The sequence below is a fragment of the Ischnura elegans genome, chromosome 8 (genome assembly GCF_921293095.1).
Source record: "Ischnura elegans chromosome 8, ioIscEleg1.1, whole genome shotgun sequence".
Taxonomy (NCBI): domain Eukaryota; kingdom Metazoa; phylum Arthropoda; class Insecta; order Odonata; family Coenagrionidae; genus Ischnura; species Ischnura elegans.
In genome coordinates, this window is record NC_060253.1 from 83,656,218 (window position 1) to 83,681,928 (window position 25,711).

Genomic DNA, 25,711 nt, shown 5'->3' on the forward strand with positions numbered 1-25,711 from the left:
CGAAAGGGTTAACTCTTGATAGAATGTTGTGATTTTATATAGTTTGAACCCTCCATAAATTTGATTAAGTCAACCAGCATATTCCCAAGGCATTTTGGCTACTTTGTAGACATTGTGTGAACGCAGTTACGACATCCTCCTAACAAACAAGTTTCCTTATTTCCTCGAATTGTTTCTTGTGGAAATCATGAATTTTTTCACTGCATGGGCTGCTTTCTGACACGACGAATTTCCACGGGCTGTCGTTCATGGCACATCATGAAATCCAGAGAGTTATCTCGTCGGAAAGCATCCAGAATTTCACGGTGCCATGCCGGAAACGGCAGCTGGCGAAAGGTCATTTCAGCTTAAAGCTTCTTCAATGTTGCATCGTGTGTATTTTACAGCATAGACAGCACACTGCCACTTTTTGCGGTTTTCACACGAGCTGGCACCGGCTATTGTCAACGGCATGGCTTTCAAATAACTATTGGTCTCCATGGAGGTCTTCATACAAATCGAATCGGGTTTATCAGAAAAATGTGGATTATTATACGCCTCGAAAAATAATTTCGTGGGAGAAGCAGGAGCAGAAGAAAAAATGATGAAAATTGCATCTGAGTTGGTGAAAATCGCCCTTGAATTGAAGAAAATCACGATGAACACGAAATTATAATATTTGGGAAAACCCCGGAACTTGCGGTATCGCATTTGCGACTTGCATGTCCCTTGTCATATCTAATCATAGGTTGAGGATTTGGACTTGCCTTGGTACTTATTTAGTTTTGTGTCAGCCCCTCCGTGATAATATTTGAGGTTCTTATCTCTAATGACTTGACAAAGTGGGGTCTTGAAATTTTCTCAGGAGTGTACCTTACAAAGTTAAATTACTGAACTCTGTAATCACAATGTAAAGACAAGAATTTTATGCAATAAAGGTATGTGAAATTGAAGTTCATCTGAATTTTAAAAGAATACTCATTACTGATTTCCGTGATCATGTTTGGAAGGTCACTCGAATCACTTGTGATAAGATCATGTTGTTCAACTATGACTTTGTAACTGAAATGTTACTAAAGTTGGTATATAGAAAAAAAAAACAAGTTTAGTATAGGGTAAATTACCTTCACCGTATATTGTTGGGGAATTTAATTTCAAAGTACATGCGCTATTAGCTGGCATTATAGTTAAACTTGTAATTGCTCCCCTGTGTTTCGTGTTGTAACATTTAAAGCTAATTCTATGTAGATTCTTCTTAAAATAAAAATAGTCATTTTATGAATCAAGCAAGTATGAAGAGTTGTCGGTAAGTTATTAATTTTTAAGGTGGAATTCATGCGTAGTTAAATAAGTGAAGATTCAAGCAGCCGCTCTTAGTAAATATTTTTAATTAATATCAAGAAATCTTTTTAGTGAAAGGGCTCTTTTTCAGATGCAAATTATATATGTAGACTCTTATCATGTCAGAAGATGAAATTTCTGAACATCTGAAAAGGCTGGGAATTGTTTTTGATTGTCAACTTTTGAGCATGGTTGAAAAATTCTCTTTGCAAAAGATGACAGTAGTAGGTATAAGCTACTGGAAAAAAGTTTCCTTATTCTAATGAGATTGTGAAGTTTCTGTGGCCTGGTGATGTTTTTTATAATGTATCTGCTCAGTTCTTCATGCCTTGACTGCTTTAGCCCCAGTACATTACTTTATTTAGTTGAATACTTATTTTTATTTCTTAAGAGGTGGCAGTAACTGTGGACTGGTGACTGTAGTGTGTAATTGTCTGGTGCGTATTATGTCTTGTTTTTAGAATGGTTTTGGAATCTCTAACTTCTTTTTTTTATTATCATTTGCAGATCCCTTCGTACTCAGCCGGGTTACCAGTGGTTGCTGCACCCCCAATGAATTCTCAGGCAACCCTCTACTTGGCCAATAGTTGGGTAAGTGGTAACTTTGATTGCATGCAAGTGATATTTATTATCTGTAGATTTGTGCTAGATCCCAAAATGAAATGTTTTGCATTTTTTATTTTTTGTTGCTTTGGGAGTTGTCTGGTTTTGGGGTCGTGAGGAAAAGTTAAAAGTTCACATTCAAGATTTTAGCTAACTCATATGGGCTAGTAGTATGTTGAGTAGTATCCTTTTGTGATTATCATTTGTAGATCCCTTTGCACTCAACAGGGTTTCGAAAGTCTATGAAGGGCATCACATTACATTAAGTTTCCTCCCTCAGTCAGTCAATTCAAAGTTTGGTTGGCATTGGTGAGGGCAGAGTTCACCCTAGTCTAGGCTCCAAGCATCTGAATTTTCACGCATTTAGGGTGTATTCAGAAATCATGGTTATCAGGTTTGAAGTCAGGAATTGTGACACACAGGTCTCACCTAGAGATCAAATCGACCAAGAATTTCCTCAAATGTTGGATCCACATCAAATCCTCCTGATAAAATTTTGTGGAGGAGAAGGTCAGTGTAACTGCAACTTCCAAAGTGAAACTTTGGATGCTAGCTTCAAAAGGGAAAGGGTAGGGTGGTACCTTGAAAAACCTAGGGCTCCTTGGTCAACTTATCCCTTATGGAATGGAAACTGCAATTGCCAAAGTGAAAAACATCAGATACCAGCTTCAAGAGGGCAAGGGTAGGGTAGTACCATTGAATCCTAGGGCCCCTTGAACATATCATCTTCCTGCTGACCTTTGTGATGTTGTTGCCTAAGTCTGCCTATGTCTTTCTTTTTAGTCTCTTTCCGAGTTTCTGATCAAGTATGAAGCACCGAATGGTTAAGTGGAACAGACTCTAGTCCCACAGACACTCACTTAAACTAAATTTTTTGGCATTGTAGAAATACTATGTAATCATTTCTAATGTAATTAGTATTCTTCAATGTGCCTTAAACTACACAATTTGTAACGTTTTGCTCCACTCTTGTGTGTACATATATGCTTAAGGTATTGTTCTAGTATGACTGATAGTTAATAAAAAAACGTAAGTCCTTTCACTTGTATTTGATGGTCTAGCTCTATGACCTGGTAATGCTGCCCCCCTCTTAACTCTCCTCCACTTTGTTGGAAGGCAACTTACCCACCCATTTATAACTAGCATAGAACCAGATAATCGGGTGAATTTGAATGACTAATAGGGAGTAACAAAATATCCTGAGGAGATATCCCTTCATCTGTGACTCTTGCAAGTGAGATTTTATAGCAAAGCTCGTAAATTGTTGCTTGATGTTTTTGGAAAAAAAAGCTGGATTAATTGCTGGGAAGGATGTATGAAAAGTCTCTGTTGTATTTTGTCTTAAAAGGAATGTGGGAAATACTTAGTTTCATTTTTTTCAAACGATGGGCATGGTAGAATATTAAAAGCGGGACTGTGTTCTGCTAATGATCAATGCTGAAATAAATTACATTGTCTGCTTAGAACTTGATTGGGACCATGTATGGAGGACGATAAATGCAGGAAGGATAGATTGAGGTACCATTGTTGTAAATCTCTTTTCATAAGTATCACTTGGATACATAGATGTTAAGTATTTTTTTTTGGCACTGCTGGTATGAAGCTCTTAAGTTTTAGAATATGGCATCAAATACAATTGCCAGTTTGAATGGTGATTTTGATAGTTTTTGCTTTTTCTTATTTTTGCTTTATAGTTTACATGGTTGCATTTTTGTTAAATTTACACTAATTTAATATTTGTTTTGATAACTTAAAAGGAGAAATCCTTATGACCTATAGTCAAACCAATGTCTTTAATAAGGGAAGTGATATTAAGGCTTTAGAAAAGGGTTGACATGCCATAAGGAATTTATGCAATTCATCATTAAACCAATTGTCTTCTAAGCCTTGTCTTGTTATTAATTTCTGACAATTAAATAATAGAAATCTGAAGTGGTGAGTAATTTTTATTGCATCTTGGGGTCTAGAAAGCAAGCACTGGAGAGGGTATGTATCAAAGTGAATGTAATTGCTTTCAAGGAACTCACCAGATCTCATTCATAATGAAATACTTTTGATTTTTCAGCCCTACCCACCAGGAACACCTCCGCGACAGCCTGGTGGCTACCCAATTCATGCAGCAGCTCCGCAGCAGATGCTGTTTCAGCAACCTTTGTACCCATATCCTGCTAGCCCTCAGCCCAACCAAGGTCAATGTAAGTCAAGTTTGATTGTGGATTTGTAATTAATGTGTGAATACCACTTTTTGTATTGTTAAAATCCCATAAATATGAAGAAATGAGAGCTTTTACCAAACAGATATAAGCATATTTGTGTAAGAAATTATTTTAAATGAGAAGTATGAGGTGTTGAAGGTACAGGTTGAATGTTAAGCTGGCCATTTTTATTAGTAACCTTGACCCGAGAGCATATAAAAGAATGAAACTAACCTGAATATTTCCAACTACATGATGCAAAGTTTATCAGATTTCCTAGCTTTAGGATAACAAGATGGGCAATTTTTATGCATCAATTACACTGTTTCCTTAGCGTACTTTTTAGTGTTTAAGTACAAAATTTTTGCACAGGTTACATAGTATTTCGCTGAGTAATTATAACTGTACCCCAGTTAGGGGTTAACTGAAGTTCAATAAGGTTACAACTGCTTATGGAAAGTTTATATTTGCCTTCCTGGTGTCCAGAGAGGAATGGATCTGTTATGCCTAGTTTCCAATATTGTTGGCAATAAATGAAATGCAACGAAACACCTCATGTCATATGGTATGGACGTAGTAACTGAATTTTGTGTGTGTGGTAACTAGGGATGGACCAATTCGGATACCGATATAAAGTATTGGCCGATATTGATAGTGATGGTAGCGTCGGTATCAGCAGTCAAGTCTGTGCTTTTCCGATATTTTCAAATTTGAGATTTTTACTGCCAATATGGCCAATCATACGAGATGTTGATGTGTACACTTGTCTTTTATCTTGTATTTGTGCTTTGAGTATATTTTCGTTGACGAGTTCCATATCACTTGATCTGCTGAAGAATGAAAATATCATTATTATTAAAACTTTTTCAGTAAATTAAGTGTTGTGCCTGTGCAACAGTGGTTGTTTCCATAATCTGGTTTCTTAGTTGGCCGAGCCAGCTTAAAGTGCTTGTGGTGGGATGCTTGGTTTGTTTTATACCTAGAATGTAGTAGTATTGGTATGGATAATGGTATCAGGGCAGTGGTGTAGCCTGGTATATCCACCCTCCCCCCCAAAATTTAAAAACTTATTCATTTTCCTTCATAAAAGAAAACAAAATATGGAAAAACCATGGATTTTCAAAGTATTTCTTTAAAAAAGTTTTTTTTTCGATTATGAAAAGTGTTAAAATTAGTTTAAAACCCTGAGTACCCCGTTTTTCAAAAAATTTCCCCCTTGGTTTTGGACCCCCCCCCTCCAATGAAATTCCTGGCTACACCACTGTAGCGGGGGGGGGGGGAGGAGAACTGGTATGGGTAACACTTTGATTTTGAAACTTTCAGTGGACAACAAAATACCGTGTATCTCCGAATATAGTCCCCCCCCCCTAATTTTGAGGCTTCAGTTTCGGGAAAAGTTAAACAAATGCGTTTGAATATAGTCCCCCCCCTTTACTTTTCCCACACGCATTTTTGAAATAAAAAAAGGGGGGACTACTTTCAGACACATTTCATTTTACCAGAATATGAAATTGTTTTAGAATCTGGGATAAGACAAATATTTTTTTTCATGTCAAACTTCATCCTTAGGTGTATTTAACTCTGCACCCATGCAGGTGATTGCGTACAAAGTCACTTGTTTAATTCCGTGCTTTAGAATATGATGCCGTTTCAACTGTACTATTTCATCTGTTTTGTCTGTTTTTTTCTCTGGTTCCATTTCTTGGATGGATACAGATGAATTGAGCCCAATTGTGTTAAAGAGCAACTTTGTGTTAGGAATCCATAAACATCTTGACAATAAATGGAGTTGACTGGCGGGGCTTATTTTATATTTATGCTTGATTAATCATATGTATAATTACTGAAAGGTCTTTTTCTATAATTTCGTGTTTGCTCCATTAATACTCCACCTACAGTGATAAATGAGGTATCATTTTAAAGGTTGAATCACTAGCTTCTGACAAAAAATACAATCTCAATCTCAAATTTCACCGTTTATCAATTTTTGACTTAAAAGTTTTGATTTTTCCATGTTGATTACTTGATGGAGGTATATGGACTCCACACATTTTGGTTATTCTAAACATAAAAAAAAAGGTTTAAATGCCCATTAAATCTGTAAGTAAACCAAAGAAACATCACATTAACTGGTAAAAATATGAAAATTAAAATCTAGGAAGTAGGAAGGATTTTAAACATTATCTAAAAGATACATGGTGTATAAGAAACTTAATTTGTATCAGGAATACATGAAAATATCAATAAACTTGATTGTTTCTGGCTTTACTTTGTGAAAATCCATTCTGAACAGTAAAAAGTTTTTGGTACTTTTTCGCACGATTTATTCAATACGACTGGTTTCGTCGCAGAGGCGACATCATCAGGTACAGAAATGGTTGTAATAACAGTTATTTTGTTGTTGTTTATCTGGTTGCTATTACCCGTTGGTAGGTTTTTAACCATGTAAATCTGAAATTTCTATTATTTGAATGAAATTAGAACATGTCCTAATTTGCTTGAATGATTCTGTGAATGGATATGAGTGCACGGCATCCATCTTGTCCAATGCCACCACCTTGGAATTTTAAGATCGTAGTTAACAGCTTTGAAAGTACTTAAACCCTAACGATTTCTCAAATTTTAAAAAAGAGGTGTGTCCAAAAAGTATCTGAACTAAGTTCATATGTCAGCATTGGTGCTATTCTTCGTCATCCAGGCTGTGGCATTCTTTGAAGAGGTCCTCATTAGATTGAACCAAACACTCCCTGCAGTGCATCAACATATAAAAGCTGTCCTCGAACACAGACTTTGGATTGGCCTTTAGGTCGTGCATTGCATTCCTCTGCATTGTGTCGATGCTGTCAAACAGCTTTCCTTAGAGCACTATTTGAAAGTATGGGAACATTTAAAAGTCACATGAGGCTATGTGAGGACTGTTCGTAGGCTGATGAAGCTGTACAATCTTGTGTTCTGTCAAAAATTTCCGGACAAGGATTGATGAATATGCTACCCTGGTAAGAAAAGCCAGTCCCCGTTTGACCTTAAACACTGTCATTTTCTTCTCATGTCATCACGCTATCAATACAGACTTTGACGTGATATTAATTTTTGATCGTCTGACCTCTTAGAGCAAATTTGTAGTGCAAAACACCCTCACAATGGAAAAAAATAATCTGCATTGACTGGAAATGGCTCCGAATTGGACGTGTGATATCAGCCGTGGCTCCTCTGACCGCTTCCCCTGTGAAGATTGTTGCTTAGTGTCAGGATCGTAACCATAAAGCATTTTTTTTAAGGCTCTAAGTGTGGACGCTTTGCTGTCGATTTTGGACTTACAAAATATTTTGTCTCCTATAGGTAGGATTTTTCTGAGAAAAAAAAATGCGTACAGTTCTTTCCCAAATTGTGTTTTCGCTTACTTTCTAATTTACTGAATTGAATAGAAAAAGACTTTATGTAACCATTTGAAGAGTGAAGTTCCTATGGATTATGTTCCACACCATCTTGAAGCCATAATTATGGTTGCATAGTAGCAAAAAGACTTATTACTTCCTTTTGGGATCACTAATTGTACTACAGCAGCAATTTCTTAAAATCCATTTATTTCTTGCTATCCAATACCTACAGCTTGAATGCCTTTCATTTATTTGTATGTCATGCTCCACTAAATTGGTCAAAGCAATGCAAAATTACATTCAAGCTCACGTCTAGAAGGAGTATTCTGTCGTGTGTACTTTCAAAACAACTGTATGTGGTCGGAAATAATGTTAGAATCGATATGTGATAGTTACACCTCTGCACATTGTTTTTGCGCTGAAAATTTGCCAAATTCATTCTTTGTGTAAAGCAAACATTTCAAGCAATCATGCACAAGAATTAAATTCAAATGATCATTCATTGTGTTAAAATGCCTTTAAAAATGATTACAAATGAGGGTGATTGCGTGAGTGAGTCCAAAATTAGTTTTGCCTAATTCAAATTTTTTTCTGTAAGGAAATATATGCCTTTGAGGGACCACTGTAAGAAATGATCTACTGTAACCTCTTATATTCATCCATAGTCTTTCCTCAGTCAAGAAAGTAAATAAATTTACATCACGTTTTGTGAATTATCTGATGATGAAATGAATGAAAACATGAACTCTAAATTAACATTAACTTCCGGTAATTGGGGAAATTTAAGTATGCTTAGTACACCCCAAAGTGGATTAGAATTTGGCCTCAGTCGCCCCAGGTGATGGTACTCAAAAGATTATGCCTGCTTGAAGGTGGTGGGATGATTCACTGTGTGTGTTTGTGTGTCATTGCAGTTTACATTCAGAGTCAGCTGCTGCGCAGCAATGCAGGTGGGGCGAGTGGCGGTGGGGCAGGGGGCACGCCACCCCAGCAACCTCCTCTGCAGCAGCAGTCACCAGTGGCACCCATGGGTGCACAGCAGGTGGGGGCAGGGGGTGGAGGAGGCATGGGGGTAGGTAGTGGGGGTGGTGGAGGCCCCCCGCCCACTGTGGGCCTGGTGAGCAACGTGATGGGCCACACGGGAGTGGTACCTGTTGGACCGGGAGGTGTTGGTGGGCCGTCGACCCAGCAGCCAGGTCAACCAAAACCTAGGAGGCATGCCGTACAGGTTGGTTTTTGTCAGTTATGAAATGAACTGAATGCCAGGTGGCTTCAATGTTTTTATTATATTCCAGTTGATATTTTGGCTCAAGATAACTCTTTAGTTGAAATAAGATTTGTGTACCAAACTGACCTAACCTGCACAATTCCAGTTATTAGAACTAGTTAACCTTTTCCCTACTGTACACGTATATATACGTGTGGACGTTTCCTGACCCGGGAGACGACGGGCGTATATATACGTGTGAGATTTACCCGGCCAGGAGATCGAAAGCCGTATATATAAGTTTTCTAGCTCCCCCCCTTTTAGGACGGTCGTGGGTTTACGGCGTCTTTGTCTCGGGACCCAACGCTTCGGGGTTTAGGATTAACCCACAGAATCCGGGAGCAGGTACCCAGACCCTTCGTCTTTTAGAACCCCTCTCAGCGGTACGGGGCAGCGGTCATTCAATTGTTTATACAGTCAATTTTCGAAATAAATATTTGTTCATTTCTCAAAATATACACTTAGAATTGAATTATTTCTTTTGAGCAGCGTTTACAATTTTTAAACGAATTTCTACGACAAATATTAACTTATATCTCGAGTTATGTATAAACATCAACATGGAAATTGTTGCTGCGTTAAATGCATTAATAATGGCCTTAGAACTTCGTTTAAAATTTGACAATGCTCAGATAAAAATGAGGAATTCAATGCAAAGTCCGTAATTTATGCGCAAGCAAAAATTATCCATTTGCTAAATACATATAAGCAATACATAAGTTGACCGCGAACCAATGCCGCAGGTATGGTCGTAAACCCGGAAAGGAGGGAGCACAACTACTCCCGGAGTCCGAGATAATGTGAAGTCCCTGCGTGGAGGGGTCGAAAAAGGTTCAGCGAGACCCTTCTTAACGAATGCCCTCCAAAAATGCTCCGTACCGTGAGAAAGAAGAGTCTCTTGGGGCTCAGTACAGCAGTCATGCTAAGACGAAAACTCCGCTGTCTCGAAAGGGTTAAGTGCCTAAATTTTCTATTAGACATGATGCAATTGAGTCTACACCCTCATTAAATTTACACCCGACCACTGCCGAGTTAGGAACACAGGCTCTTAATTAATTGTAATGCAGGAAAAATGTAGTTCATTTTCCAAAAGAATTATCGTAAATAATCCTATAATTTAATAAAACAAGAATTCTTTAGTAGATTAAAATGAGACAAACTACGAAGCAAAACCACAGGAAGAACTTAGGATGGCTCTTGGACTCCAGTAGGTCTTATGCAGAATGCCTAGCAAACAGAACAAAATCAGAACCTAACGGAAGTTATGTCAGGCACACGTCTCCCAAAATAGTTCATGGAAAGAAGCGTTCGATTCTATGATTTATCTTTGATTCACTCCTGATAACTTAATGTAGGTTGCTGATTTGAAAGAAAAGTATTGATGGAACAATATTGGTTATCTATAGGATGTTGAAATGGCTGTAAAAAAGGTTTTGTAAGTTATCCATTCTAAATTATAAAAAAAAGAAGCCCTTTCTAACTTCCAGTGCTCCTGAGCATCAATTATGTTTCTCTCATCAGCTGGATATAGCATTCAGTCAACCTTATGCCACCTCTTATTGGGTAATATATGTTAGTGCTTCCTGCTGAGTGCTGTTAGCATTGCTGAGGCATTGTGTGGAAATATTTAACCTTAAATGATTTCATTAAGGAAGAAGTCAGTAGGTTTCTTTATTCAGTGGCATAGCAAAAATGGGGTGAGGGTATGGGCTGCCTGGGGGGCACATTAGATATGGCTGACTTGCGGCTGTTGTGGGCCACTATGAGTACTAAACACAACAGCTTTGACAATGGTTCAACAATGAAGTCTTAGCAATAAAAAGATAAGCAGCACCTGAGAAATAGAAGAAGCAAATGGAAAGGTAGGAAAAGCGGGGAAAAAAAAAAAACGAAGTTGGAATGGAATTCACTGATCTTCCCTCCTGTATGGAGAGGCTTTATTAACAGCATTAAGCTTTTTTTTTTGCATTTTATTTGGCAGGGCAAGCTTATATCCATAATAAACTTTGACAGGGCCAATCTGAGAGAAGTTTAAGGACAGATGTCCTGGTGCATCCGAAAGGGCCCCAAAATGTTTTCAGTTAACTGAAAAGATAAAATTTCTTTGCTCTTCCAGATGTCCCTGGGTGGCACTGGGGTGTAACTACACAACAGTGGATATACCAGGCTGCATCATGGGCTTGATATAGTTACACTTGGGTGGGGGGGGGGGGGGAATATTATCATAATTGTCCGACGTAGGACTCCTCTTTACATACAAAAATATTGAAGTGTTCAAATATCTAGTTAATGCGCTGGAATGTGGCATAATATTATAGCTTAAGAGCTATAAATACTTATTGCTTTTCTATTTTCAAAGGTTTTATTTAATGCACTTGTTTTTCAATTATCTCAGTGCTATGGTTGAAAGGCTTTCAAAGCCGTAATGTATTACTGTGTTAGCTTGGTAAATACTGCTTCCTTAAATATAATTTCAAAAGCTTAATTCTATAACTTTGAGCAAGAATTTGACATTAGCCAGCTGTATCTTTTTCTCGTTAACCAACTATTACTGAAAATATGATGAAGTTAATGTAATCCCACATGATAAATTCTAGAGAGTCATAGTTATAAAATAAAATCCTCTTTATTTATGTATCCATTTGAGTCAAGAGTATTGGACTTTTTTATTTGTGCAACACAAGCTATCATGGGAAAGTTGTGGGTAAATATTTTGTTTCCACTGGGAACTTCGGGAATGTTCTCTTAGACATAGTTAAAAGCTTTTTATGTTAACTCGCACTCCTGATAAATACTCCTAATTCATTCCATGAAAAGTGAGTAGTAATTGAAGCAGAGCTAGTAAATTTGTAAAGGTTTATGGAGATTAATTTGTCCCGGGGACATCACTTTCACAGATTTCATGCTGAAATTTCGTTTTTTGATGATTATATAATGCTGTTAAATACTGTATACAATGTGTGGTATGTGATGCCATTCATTAATGATGAATGATTTATGCATTATTTTTTAGCATTTGTTAGCCATTATTCCTATAATAATAATAATAAATAAACATCAATTGAATTAACGGACTTTATTTCGAGCCATTGGTTGATATAAATTTTATATTGTTGTAAATGGAGTTGTATTTAAATAAATATGAACTTCAGGCTGTATATCTAGCCATACATTGATGTACATTGAATATTTTCATGAGTGGAGTTTTATTATAATAAATCTGAACTTAAGGCCTTTATTAACGACCCAATGATGTCTTTAAGTGCTTTGAAGAAGAGCAATACGTGGAAAAGGAAACAATAAACCATAGGTGAAATAGAATCACTCATTACACCATCACTCACACATGCTCTACTAAACTCTCATGACAGTCATATTGACTCAACAATAATTACATTTATGCCTTATGCTTAATTCTGTGACTTGACAATTTTCCAATAAAATAAGCAAAAATTCAGACAGATTTGAAAGGAAAAAGCCAACAGTTGATAGCAAGAACTGTGAGATAGCATCACCATCACCGTGAAGTTGTCTGGAATAAAGTCTTTTTAAGATTTCTAACAGCATTCCAAGCGGTATTATAGTCCTTGTTCGGCTGCTTAGTATCATTTATTGTCTATTTTTAAAGTTGAAATAAGATGTTAAAACATAATGCTGATCACTATGAATAACTTAATTTTAAAAAGGCATGGTACTTGGTGGAAAGGTTCTCTGATCAATAAAGCACATTATGATTTACTGACAAAAGCCTTGACCAATCTACTTTGAAATTTTTTCTTCTTCTATGCAATGATTTTGCTGATAATATTCCCCTATTCTAGTTTTAAATTGTGGGTTTTCCATTTAGAACAAAGTTAAAAAGTACTAGAAGACGTTTTGATTGAGGTTAAGGGTACGAGGGATCGCCACACAATGAGCAATTTCATGTGCATCAATGTGGTGCCGTTGAGTGTTTGGATCAGGGTCTCAAAATGTTAACAGGGATAATGCGGAACAGCGTTAATTGATGCAGCATCAAACTTGGAGTAGTTTTATTTATAAAGCTGGTGTTTATCCACAGCATTTCTTTTTAACCAATCCTTTTGTTATTCCTCATGTCTTGTGATATTCAACTATAGTGTTTGAGGTTCAGACAATGAAAGAATTTCTTCCTTCAGGGGTATTAAAATATTTCTTGTGCAGTGAAAAATCAGAGAATGCATTATAATTTCAGTACTTACAGGTGATGTAGACAGCATGAGATTTTTTTGTTAGAAAATCTGTATTTTCAAGGAATATAGAATCTATATTATAGATACATACTGCTTGCCTTGTCACATGCTTCTGCAAGTACAGAGCTAATACTTTGTTGTATTAGGGGAAAATCATCAGAACTGATGCTCCAGTGAATACTTATGGTGCGGTTCTGTCACAAAAGTGTTTTTTTGTAGTTAAAGCAATCTCATGCATTGTATGCATGTACGTATATTAGAGATGGGTCGAATAGCAGATTTCTCGAATTCAAATATCGAATTCGAATATTAAATCATTGCTTGAATATTCAAATACCTCGAATACTAAATGATGAATGCTGGAATGTTTGACTCGGTTGCCTATGCAGCAGGCAACACAAGATTTTGGGGAGTAATTTTGATTTCCTTTAAATGATTCGAACAGGAATTTAGCTGATTAATGAATATTTTAATTTTATGGAAACAATTGGGCATATAATTAATTCAACTAACATCGCTTTACCCCCACTCCTGCTGCCAAGTGCTAGCTGACAATGAGGCATTTTGCAACATACAAGCTCTTTTCCACCGAATTTTCTTCAATTATTTGCAGTCCATCTTTGGGAGTTCTCACGAGATAAGAAGATGAATTGGAATTGCTATCAGGGAGAAACCAAATATTCTGAGAAAATATCCCTTTGTCTGGGACTGTATCAATAAAGATTTATAGCACCACTCATAAATTGTAACTTGATATATGTTTTCGGAAAAAAATACCGCATCAACTTCCGAGAAGCTCTGCTGCTCATATCGAGTTTCGCCAAAATGCTAAGTCTCCGTCGTATTTTGACATTTATTTCTTTGCGTAAAATGCTTAAATAAACTCAGAAATACGTCGTGTTTGGTCTTATTCTTTTTGAAATTACGCGCACATTACTGATATTTCAATTCAATAAAGGGGTAACATCAATTGACGAAAGTCATTCTTAAACACCTTTTGTGCTAATAGATGACTCATGCAGCGGTTGACCTCCACAGAAATGGGGAACTTCGAAGCTGGTAGGAAAAAAACGGTCAGTGGGGGAGAAAAGGGAGGGCCCAAAACACGTTTCTATTGTTCTCGTGTAACTTGGTATTTTTTCGAAGCTAAGGTCTCCGTAATATGATCCCTGCACGAGCTGTGACCTTTTTTCATTTCGAAGAAGAGGAAAGTCTCAGAGGGGGGGCTAGTGCTGAATGGAGAGGGATACCGGATCTTGGGAAATGTGCTAATGTAAGTATCCCACAGTACTCACACAGCAGTTGACCTCCAGAAATAGGGAACTGGGGAACTTCGAAGCAGGCAGCCAGAAAAAGGTCAGTGGGTGAGAAAAGGGTAGAGGGCGTGAAACACGTTTTTATTGTTCTCGTAACTCGATATTTTTTTCGAAGCAGGGGTCTTCGTAATGCGATCCCTGCACGAGCTGGGACCTTTTGTTTGATTTCGGAGAAGAGGAAAGTGTCAGAGTGGGTGAGGCGAGTGCTGAATGGAGGGGGATAGCGGATCGTGGGAAATGCCCTAAGGTTGCTATCCCACGGCACTGAGGTTCTCCTGGTGGGGGGAATCGGGGATTTTCGGATTTTTTCACCCGACCATTTTCGGTTCCCCTCGTGGAACTCTTTTCACTGCTAAAATCCACGAATTTGATGTAATTCGTCAACTTGCGTAAAACGGCGCTGCGAGCACTAAATGTCTACAGTTCTCTACTTTTTTCCGAGTCAACTACCAACGACGTGCGTGCGACAGTGTATGACGCGAAATTCAAAGTATTTGAGGTATTCGAGGCGGTACTTTTCGCATAACTATTCGAAACCTCGAATATCGAATACTTTCTAGTATTCGAGGTATTCGAGTATTCGCGGATACTATTCGCACATCTCTAACGTATATGTTTTGTTTATAGATCGTTCATCCTGATACTGGGCATGATGTTATAAAGAAGATGCTTGCGGACGAAGCAACTGCTGCTGGCTCATCAGGCTCGGAGGCTACCACACAAGAAGAAAGTATGGTAAGTATCTATAAAATTTGCTTAAATTGTTTGGCTTCTGATCCGAAGGTATTTCCTGTGAAACATACTCATTCACTACAAAAAAATGTTGTGAAAGGTTTCCTTGGGATACCGTAAACTAGCTTCTTGTAGCATCTCTGAAATTCTCCTGATGATGTCTTCATTGAAGGAACAAAACTTAAGTGACCTAACATGCATGGAAAATGAATAGGAAAAATATAGATTGCCGTTCAAAAAAATGAAGTAAATTTGTAGTCATCTTTACTCTTCATTCTAAAATGATGAGTGCTGAATTGATGCGGAAGATAAAAATCTTCTTTTACTTCCTTTTCGTTGATGAAGCACTTGTAGTGTGTGTGTGTGTGAAGTTGTTTTGTGATAGACTATTTGGTCCTCTGAAAAAAGCTGAGAATGTTATTTTCAAATAATTGGGAATATATCTCATGTTTTTATTTTTAAAATCCTGAATAATAGTTATTAAAACTTACGGAATACAAAAATGTTTTGTGTGTGGATAGTTAAAAAGTCATATTTCAAGGGAATTTGTGAAGAGTGATCCACTTTCCACATAAATAATCCCAAAATCATTGGTCATTTTCAGTATGAGTTGAATGTTTTCTTTGTTCAAATATATTTAGGTTGTGAAATTAAAGGGCATTTAATCTCTTTGTTCAAATCAGAAACGGAAGAAAGAGTTCACGGCACAGGTGAGGAAAGTGGCAAAGAGTCCATCAGCGACGCCCCCACCCCAGCCTCAACCCCCAGACACAAGCAGTGCTGAGACTATACCCCCCACGAGTGGTGCCATGAATGGACCCAGTGAAAATTTGTATTCTATACCAAGTGAAAGTGTAGGCCCCTCCCCAATAGGTATGAATGTAGCCTCGGAACCCTGGAAACAGAACCCTGACAAGGAGAGGGATCACATGGTGGAGCCATGTGAAGACTTGTCCTCTAAAGCTGTTCCTGTGGAATCAATGACAGAAATAGAGTCTATGGTTCATGAGAAGGAGAAAGACGGTGCAAATGTTGTGGTGCCATCAGAGGTAGTTCCTGAGGTACAACAACCTCTTCCCACTCCACAGCCTCCTCCCACACCCGTCGTCAGTGCTCGCGGCCCGTGTGTTCGAGTCCCCAGCCCCCCCGTGGCACCAAGTGTTGCTTTGCCCTCAAAACCACCCTCTGCCCTTACCCACTCTCAAGTCGTCGGCCCTCCTGCCAGCATCCCGGCAGGCCTGGATGCCCCTGTCGCGTCTATGGCCAAGGAGGTCATCAAGGAGTCGGTGGTGGTAGTCTCGACTGAAGTTCCCCCCTTTAAGCCCAAGGCCAGCTCCAGCCAGAAGGTTCCACCTTTTACCACTTCGATCTCGATGGGCATAGAGCAATCAAATACTGGCAAGATGGTGCCTTCAGCGTCAAGGGAAGGATCATCCGAAAGAAAGAAGTCAAATGCTGAGGTGGCACCAAAAGAGGAAGAGAAAGTGGAGGAAAGATTGTCGGTGGAGCCGCTTCCAGCTGTTGCCCCCATGGAGGAGATGCAGCCGCCTCTCCCGCAGAGGCAACCCCCTCCTGTTGCGAATGGAGACGACGGTGCTGACAGTGAGTACATTACCTATTATTGTCTTCTCTTTTATTGCAGTTGCTACTTGAGAAGAGCCATGTAGTGTACTGAGCCATCACCTTTGACCTGTGATAATTTGAGTGTTGTAGCATCATGTGACTAGGGGAAACTTACCACAGCACATATTGGTTGCCTTTTTTGTGAGCAGAGAAATATGTTGTTCCTAACTGGTAGCACTGGCAGAGTACAAGAGGGAAATATATAGGATTGAGCCACAATATCACTCTAGTTGGCAATGCTCTTGCACTTAAAAAAATTTGACATAGTTATTTTCTTATGACTGGGAAGTTAATAAGGGTAAGTCTCTGAATGCTGAAGTAATTTTTTGACAATATAAATTATAAATTACTCATGCCTTAATTGGAGTCAAAAAATTTTAAGTGTCTGGGTAGCTCAACTTGATCACTATGGTAGTACAATGTTTCCTTGTAGATTTCCTCTCCAAATCATCAAATAGCAGTTGTGTTCTTGTATCAGATCTTATTCACTCTTCACCATTAACAAGGTATTTCCTTGAGATCGATTTCTTTCAACTGTTTTATGTTTGATGTAGCATTGGGATTGATCAATTTTAATGCTCTAAATCAATGGACTGATTGGATAGTTTTTTCATGAGTTCATAGCCGAGTGAGATGTTCCACATGAAATATGCTGTCCACAAAGAAATATCTCATCTGGTGAGAAATCAGAAAAAAATTACGTATATTTGTTCTGATCAAGTACAGTAGAGGCCCCAAAACCTGGAATAATGTGGTATGAAGGGTGTCTAGGTTTGTGAAATTTCTGGGTTATAGGGAAGCGAGTAAAAAGAGGAAAAATTTAGTCTTCATTATTATATTGGCCGTGTTCCAATCCACCCTAAACACACTTTCGCTCTTACCAAGACCTTTTGATCATCACTCTTTGGAAGTGACGTCACGTAGTGCGATTCCAATCCTCTTACCCTGCTCTGAAGAGCACGAGGGAGCGCAAGGATTCACCCTCACTCGCTATTCAACCCTTCGAATACAACCGCTAGAGGTGGAAATTTTGGTTTATTTTCTTGGATTCTGATGGGGTTTGATTTGAGGCAATGATTCGGTTCTTTAAAGTGTTAATAATGAATCTAGTGAATCTCAAATCCGAATGAATCTTGAATACATGTGAATCAGGGTGTCCAGTGACTTGGAAAATCGGGAATTATGCATGAATTATTCATGAATTTTTGCTCCAACCTGGAATTTCTAAATATTTTATTTCAAATTCATTTTACAGTTAAATTTTCCATTTCAACGGCCATTTTGTGGTGTAAACGGTTTTTGTCGTAATTTTAAGTGCAGTAGACGAGTAGAATCTTTATAGCCACATTGAAAAATAGAATGTTCAACAAGTCAATAGAATCGAAATGTCTAGCACTGTTGACTCAAGTGAGATTCAAAAACACGAAGAATAGAATGCCAGGTGATGTCAATATCTACTTATGAGCTCATACCAGCTTATTTATTTGCATGAATAAATTTAAATACTATGTGTTAACTAACCTATACCTTGTCCTTACTAATACATATGTATAATATAATATTTAAAAGCATTGAAGTAATTTTGGGTGTTTTAAAATTCTCATCTACCGCAGTAATCACGTAACATTAACCTGGAAGTTTGTAAACTTTCCGTGGTAAAGCTGGAATTATGGATGAATTTATCTGCTTTAACGGGCTGGACACCCTAAATCTGTCAACTTGCTGCATTAAAAATATTATGGCGGGTAACTATTCACAGTGATATTTATTTTGCATTTTAACCACTTAAATTGTGCCCAGAAAACTTTAATATACAGTTCAGTATATTAACCAGCCAGGGTTTCAGGGTTGTCGGGAATTCGTTCTATTGGTGTCTTTGAGTGTGCAAGGCTCTGCTCTACTGGAACTTTTTCCAGTGGACCGACTAATGATATGTAATCAATGATATGCACGTATTATTGAGTGTCATTGGGAGGGGATGAGGTCGCGGGTGCAGAGATGCCGTCGTCACCAGTGGAAAGTCCTCAAGAGGGAGGGGCAGCAGGTGGTCGCTAGGGGGAGGCCCTCAGCCCATGCCTTGGTTCCTCCAGCGTTTCTCTCCTCTCCCTCCTCCTCATCTTTTTCCTTTCTCCCTATTGGTCGCCGTCGACTCCTTCTTGCCGAGCGGCCGACGGAAACAGCCGAGTCGTCCGCGGAGGCGATATGTTCTCCGCCGGGTCGTGGCTTTCTTGCGCACGTGGCCACCGCGTCTCTCCTTCCTCCGCGAGCGAACCTCTTGTCCACTCGGCGGAGGTCACTGCTGAGAGAAGACCATGGTGGCTCCGCTTAGCTGACGTGCTTCGTTTCCATAGTGCTCACTCGCGTTTGCTTTAATTCTTACCGTTTGTGGTGCCCACGAAAATGTGAGATATCGGAGCATCTCACGAATCGGGAGACGTCTTGCAGGAGACGGTCTGTCGTATCGGTGCGCGGTAGCTGACGGCTGCACTCCGCACCTCTTTTTTCAACGAGCGTAGCTCGCAGTTTTCTCGCCTACGTAAGTATACATACCCGTGCATATTTTCGTGAACCGTATTGCAGCGACTTGAATTGCAGTATTGAAGCGACCTTTGGCGGAGTGGTTGCCCATCGTCGCTAATGGCTATCGACTGTTTGCATTTCTTCTCATGCCTTTTACGGAAATTCCTAATTTCTTGATTCATTCATAGTTACTGATTTTTGCTACTTTACCAATCCGACATTTTCCCCTTGTCCAAGTTTTTAACTAGTTATTTTTTTAGATATTTTTATTTCCAATTCGGGTGCGAAATAATTTGCATGTACGCGTTGGCATTAAAAAAAAGTCAGCCTTGTCGTGTGGAATTGGCGTCAGCATTCCTCTGGCGGTCGCAGGGAATTGGAACGGGGAGAGAAATCGACGCCCGAGAGAAGGTGAAAGGGCTGTGGCCACGTGTCGAGACATTCTCTTCCAGATGCTGGCGATGATATTCCGCGATGGCCCTCATGCCTTTGTTGACCGTTCGCAGAAGACCTTCCGCTGAATTTTTCGCGAAAAAGTTGCTCCTCAGTGCGCATTCCTTTCGATCATTATTTTGGCCTACTTATTCCAATGAAGATACGGACTCGTCTGTGGGAGAAACATTTGTGTGGTGACTTTTTTAATATTCTTGCACGTGCATCATCATCTCCGGTTAACCATGGAATCTAACGGAAATTTAGAAGCAGCTTTCGTGAGGATCAAACAGAAATCATTCCACATGGGTAATTTCTGTTGAACAACTGATGAACCCCTGGAGCACGCAACTGATTCCGTGTTGGGAATAGCCTGTTGCCATCATTGAGGACACGTATGCGAAAAATCCCCCATTTTGTCGACTGGAAATGCCGAGACGAAGCGCTTTTGCTCGTTTTAGTGCCGGGGAAGGAGAAAGAAACCTTGGAGGAGAAAATGGCCGGCGTCTTGCTTGCTCCGAGGGGAGACCCTCATGCGCGCGCGAGGGGAGGCCGCTCTCCCACCCCCATTGTCCTCCCGCCCCCACCTCTCTTCTACCGTGTGCGAGGCCCTTTGCCGAGTCCTTAGGTCCTCCTCGCACTCCAATGCCAATCGGCCTCTTCTCCTTACCTTGCGCACCTTGCCTGTGAGTGAGGGCTGGATGGTGCGTACGTTGCAGAGATGATTGGCCCAGTTATTGACTCTGACGCATTGCGCTAGAAAATTTTCACTCTGACTGCACACTTCGAGGCCTCATATCGTCATCGGAATGAAGAATTTTAAACGCCACAATTTGCGCTCGCGTTGCAAACCAGTCGGAATTAACCGTTCTGAATGAAAATCGATCGAAACAATTCCGTGCAGCCAACACCTGGCGTTCTACGAAAAAAGTTCACCAAGGATGGGGTGTGGTTAAAAGCCCTTTCAAAAGATGTCAGGATTTCTCCATGGAGACTTACATGACTTAAAAGAAATTTCACCTCTGTCCCTGAAATTTCTGCCCGTACGCGAAGTTAATGAAAATCTTTGAGAGGCCCATGTGTTGTTGATGGGGGTGGTTTCTGCCATTCCTTGCATCCCGAATGACTCCGTTACGTAGAAGAAAACTCTAGATGCGGTCAAGGCAGACAATCCTATTCACATCGACGTGCTGTGCGTGTCATCGCATTTGCAGGAATGATGCACTCTGCACAGTTTAGTAACGGTAGTTAAAAAGGAGAGCGCACTGTTCTTGGTCCTTCGCAGGGTCGATTTTCGCCATGCCCCTCTGGGGAGGGTGTTATTTGGTTAAGAGGTTTCCCCCGCCCCGACCGAATCCTTATGTCATTCTGGAATGTCAAACCCTAGTCGTCCGGCTAATTAGCTCCACTGGCTATTGTTTCCCCAGGTGTTGGCATCCCTCCCTATGCTTTTCTCGCGCCCCACGAAGTTGGCTGGCTGGGCGTGGCTCAATTTCCTTTCTCTTGCCGATCAGGTCGGCGTCAGCCATCGCAATCCCACGTGATCCCTTTCGATTTGCGTCTGTGGCAGTCTGAAAGCACCGTCACGGCACCCGCCACATGTAGCTCCTAACGCAGAATTTCCCGTCACATACATGCTGCTCGAAGTATTGATGATTATTGACTCGTTACCGCGAATTTAGAATTTGCACCACGAATATATTGTGTGTATTGAACTATTGGCACCAGGATGCATAATTGAATTATTAATCGTGCTGGGTGTCGTTCTCACTCTCTCACTGGTACAATAAGGGCTCACTGGTTCAGTATGGAATGTGCTTGCGACGCGACTTAAACGTAATTTCCATTCTATTTGTTTAGGCATATTTCTTCAGAAATCCTGTTTGATATTATTTAAGCAACGGCATTTGACGTATTTTCATGGAAATCCGTCATAATAAGAGTGTCGGCGGGCTGCAACTAACGAACTGATTTATTTCGTCGACTAACATTTTTGTTACATCACGTCATCCTGTGGCGAGGCTGTGTGTTCACATTCTTGAATACCTAAAAAAATAAGTCTGAAACTGTTGACCTTTAGTTTTCATATTTCAAGTTTACTGCATCTAACACTTTCTATTCAATTTTGTTTAAAAGTTAGAACATTCTAAGATACATCATAGAACTGCTGGTCTATTCACTATCAGAATCAAACAGAAGGTAGACACAGTAAAAAGAAGTTACTGGTTCATGTCTTTAAGTTTTATTCAAATATACGCCCGTGATGAGAAAAGACCGTTATAACACCACTCGGGGAGTAGTGATAAAACTGCCAAACATAGCTCGTATCTACTAGTGGATGTCACCGAATATGGTTTCCTTCCTCCGCATATTTATTAATAATATGCTGATAATTGGACGCTGTTACGAAACCGTGGTCAGCGATAATAATTTTACTCGTGGGAACAGGGAAGTGGAAATTTCTTCTTCCGAATCTCAATCGGTGGTTTAATATTCGTTGGGGGCGAAGCGTTGGCGAAGAGCTACTCAAGTGCGGCCGGAGGCCGACCCACTTGGTGGCCGCGTTTCGCCCTCGCACTTTCGGATCGAAGGGTGTTCACCTTAATCGTGGATTGTAGAACGGATTTCCATATTTCAGGTGGCACCGCAGTCATTTTGCAGTGTTCAATCGTGTCAGTGGGCCTTCCTTGCTGCACCACGTCTCGAGTCGTGCGCGCCTCGTCAACTCTTAATTAAATCACTATTTACCTATCATCTGTATAGGCCTGGTTATACGACATATTAACGCGTACGGGTTTGTCTAAATTCATGTACGCTAGAGTTAACGCCGAAGTGCACCTTCTAACCACTCATATCGTGCCAATGAATGAATAGAGAGTAGAACCTGTTTTTGTTAGGTCCACGTATTCGTATATGTTCAGGTCCGCTCCACTAAAACCATTCATGCGTCTAGACATCGACTCGTTCTAGTTCTTATCGCAACTTTTGGAATTTAAAATTTCGTCGTCGTCGGCGGATTTTTCTCTCGTTTCTCATGCATGTACATGTCGGGGGAGAGGATTTTAAAAGCCTTGTTAGAAAGAAGACGTTATGTTATCGGAGAAGAGGTAGTAAGGTAATAGGATTTACTGATACAATGAAAGGGATAAAGACCTTATTGTAAATTGAAGAAGGACGTCTAAATTCGTATTATGGGCAAGCGGAGTGATTTTCAAAATGCTCCATGTAAATCTGCCTAAAGCATTAGGATACATTTATTTGCGCATATAAAACGTAGGCTATTCGGTAGAAAACTATTGTGTTATCCTCTACTGTTACTAGTTATTCTAGCTTCTTCAGAATTACGGTTTTATCACTTTGTGAGCACCCCTTCCCGCCTATCTCTGTAATTACCGTAGTGAATGTTCATAGCGAACAAATAATTACGGGGTGTTGCTTATCGTGATGGTCTTACTGACGCGTGGGTGAGTTGCTGCTAAAACCTTACGTTTCAATGATTCATAATGAGCAAGCTCTGTGTCCAAAAGTTAAAAAAAAAATTTTATATTCCCTCGAATGTTGGTCTATTCTATCACTTAGTTAATACAGAACACTACGCAACCGAAAAACTTGTCGGCAATGTGATAGTTCCAACTAATAAGTTACCGCCGGAATTTTTCAGAGTAGTTCCATGGGAGCGGACGTTCTATCAAACGCCGTATTGATTTCAATGACTGGAGAATCGACTTCAAAAGGTCATGCTCAATTCACGTCAAATTTGTTATTACCGAATTTAGCGCAAACGCTGGTGCTATGAAAGTTGCTCGTTATTCAATGGCTATTAAAATGAAATGTTATATCGTCTTCTCAGGTTAACGGATAAGAACATTTTCTGTTTAGTCAACCGGGTATGCTATGTGTATTTCTTCGTTTTGAAAGTATGCGACTTCATTTAAGTACACCATGAGACTGTAAATAAAAGGTAATGGATGGACTAAGTATAATGCGCTGTGTGGCGTAGGGGCGTGGAGCGAGTGTGTAGTGGTGGGCGAAGTATCGACAAATGTGGTGGTATTTACGTGCATTAAGCATCCGATGTTGTGTATTGACCATGGCAGATTTGTGGTTGTCGGGTAATAATCGTTATATAACGACTGGTTACTAATTATGTTATCGCTCCCGTTAAGATATAGTGATATTTCTTCTGATGTAATCCGATAGGTCGTGGTATTTTATCGGAAGGCGCTTTTTTCTTGGGGTATGAATACGATAAGATACGATATCTTGATGTGTACGCCACGATACGTTATCACGATATACCTAAGTATTATCTATCGATCGGTATATATTTTATCGTGATATATTATCCTGCACGATAATATAAAAATCATTTTCCTGGTATTATCGAAATTGCCAAGTAATGGTATTTGTAATGATCGTATTCTGGTATTGAATTTTCAATATTGAGAATGGGCAGGAGTTCAAGATGTGGACTAAGGAGGTGCTGAAATGGACTTGGGGGAAAACAAGCGAGCTAATGTCGAACGAAGAGACCATGGCCCTTGGAAGAGACTACTGCGAATGGTGAAGGGCTGTCGTGATAGAGGGATGAACTCCAATCAAGTAATCTCACGCTTAGCGTAAGAGTGCTGTTGACGATGTCGTTTATGGCACGGTTCGATCGAAATTTTATATTGCAGTAAGAAAGCGAAGTGTGGTCCTTATTTGACCGGTTTTCTCGCTGTATGAATGACTCATTAGTATTTTCGCGTTGACATAATAATTTCAGTTTCGTTAGGGAGTGGGTTTTTCAGTGTGAAATGACGACGTGGCTTTGGCCACAGGCCCGCTTTAACTTAAATCGGAGAAGTGTGGAGTTGACCTAAATATTAGCGAGGGAATTTTCCATCATTAGTTTTGTGTTATTGAATGTGTGGATTATATAGAAGCATTAAATTAGCCTGATGTCTGGGAGTTACATTGTTTAATCACATTTTCAAAACACAAATTGTATATTTTTTGGGGCTAGCCGAAATGTTATGGGATTGTTTTTTAACTGCACTTGAACAAAAGCTCACTACCTCTATTTCTATTCACGTGATATAAATCGCCTGGTGATGTAGTAAACTTCGAAAACGGTGATATTTAAAATTTTAGAATTCGGTATTCTACTTTTTCAAATTCGGTTGCACCATCTCGCCTGAAGTATCTGATTTCTCCACTCATTAGAGTGAGAGATTGGGCCGTGCATTTGCTGCGCAACCATAAGGCACTCGGCTTATTAAGTTCATTTGAAAGCTACCTTAACTGGTAAAGTGAAAAAGAGATGATGGCCCAAATTGGTTGAATCCAACCTCTTAATATGCTGCCATCATAGCATTCTGAATGGAAATACATCGGAGAGTTTAAAAAAAGTACCTAGAATAGCAGTCACAGTTTTCTCGAATCAGAATTGTTAAATTCTGATTCGAGAAAACTGTGACTTATGTATCAGAGCCTACATTTTTCATTGTGGTGCCGAGAACAATAAGTTGACGAGAGTAAGGATGGATGAGTGGCGCTGTTAATGATATAAGGCTTTAGGGAAGCTGTTCATTTCTGGAATAATAGATAACGATATTTAAAATAATACACCTTCGTTAAATACTTATCTAATAAGTGCCTGCTGAAGCGTCTCTTCTCTCTTTCCTTGTGCACGGCTGGCATCTTAGCGCTCCCTGCCACACACCTATTTAGCGCCTCGATGGGTAATGAGTGGATCTAAATGAAGGTGGAAATATGGCCAGGAAAGTGAGATGAAGTACTAATTATAGAGCACGTCGAGCAAAGAATTAGTTGATGTACGAAGATTCGCACTTGCCAATACAGTTTTTTAGTGTTGGCCAATAATTTGGTAAAACTGAAGTAACTAATAGTTAAGGTTACTTTTTGGTAATGTTTACATGTAATCATCCCTATTTGGGAAGAAGTAATTTTTCTACTAAAAGTAACCTTGGAATCGTTTACATATAACCGGCCTAAACTGTATTAAGTACATCTTGTACGATGTGAGACACGATATGGTGGAAGTTCTTATTATTAGTTAAATTGGACTGAGATTTCCACTTCCAGATTATTTCCACTGAGTAGCTCAGTG

At 39.5% G+C, this 25,711-nt stretch overlaps 1 protein-coding gene across 9 annotated transcripts in view; it reads left to right on the plus strand.

The window, feature by feature from the left end:
- Nucleotides 1-25,711, plus strand: part of LOC124163211 (eukaryotic translation initiation factor 4 gamma 1-like) — a 183,082-nt gene that overhangs the window by 108,353 nt on the left and 49,018 nt on the right. For all 9 annotated transcript variants that reach the window (XM_046539953.1, XM_046539954.1, XM_046539955.1 and 6 more), the window contains 5 exons: nt 1,828-1,911; nt 3,989-4,118; nt 8,410-8,723; nt 14,917-15,024; nt 15,705-16,623. In XM_046539953.1, the coding sequence (XP_046395909.1) occupies nt 1,828-1,911; nt 3,989-4,118; nt 8,410-8,723; nt 14,917-15,024; nt 15,705-16,623 (1,555 nt within the window). The remainder of the gene's footprint in view (nt 1-1,827; nt 1,912-3,988; nt 4,119-8,409; nt 8,724-14,916; nt 15,025-15,704; nt 16,624-25,711) is intronic.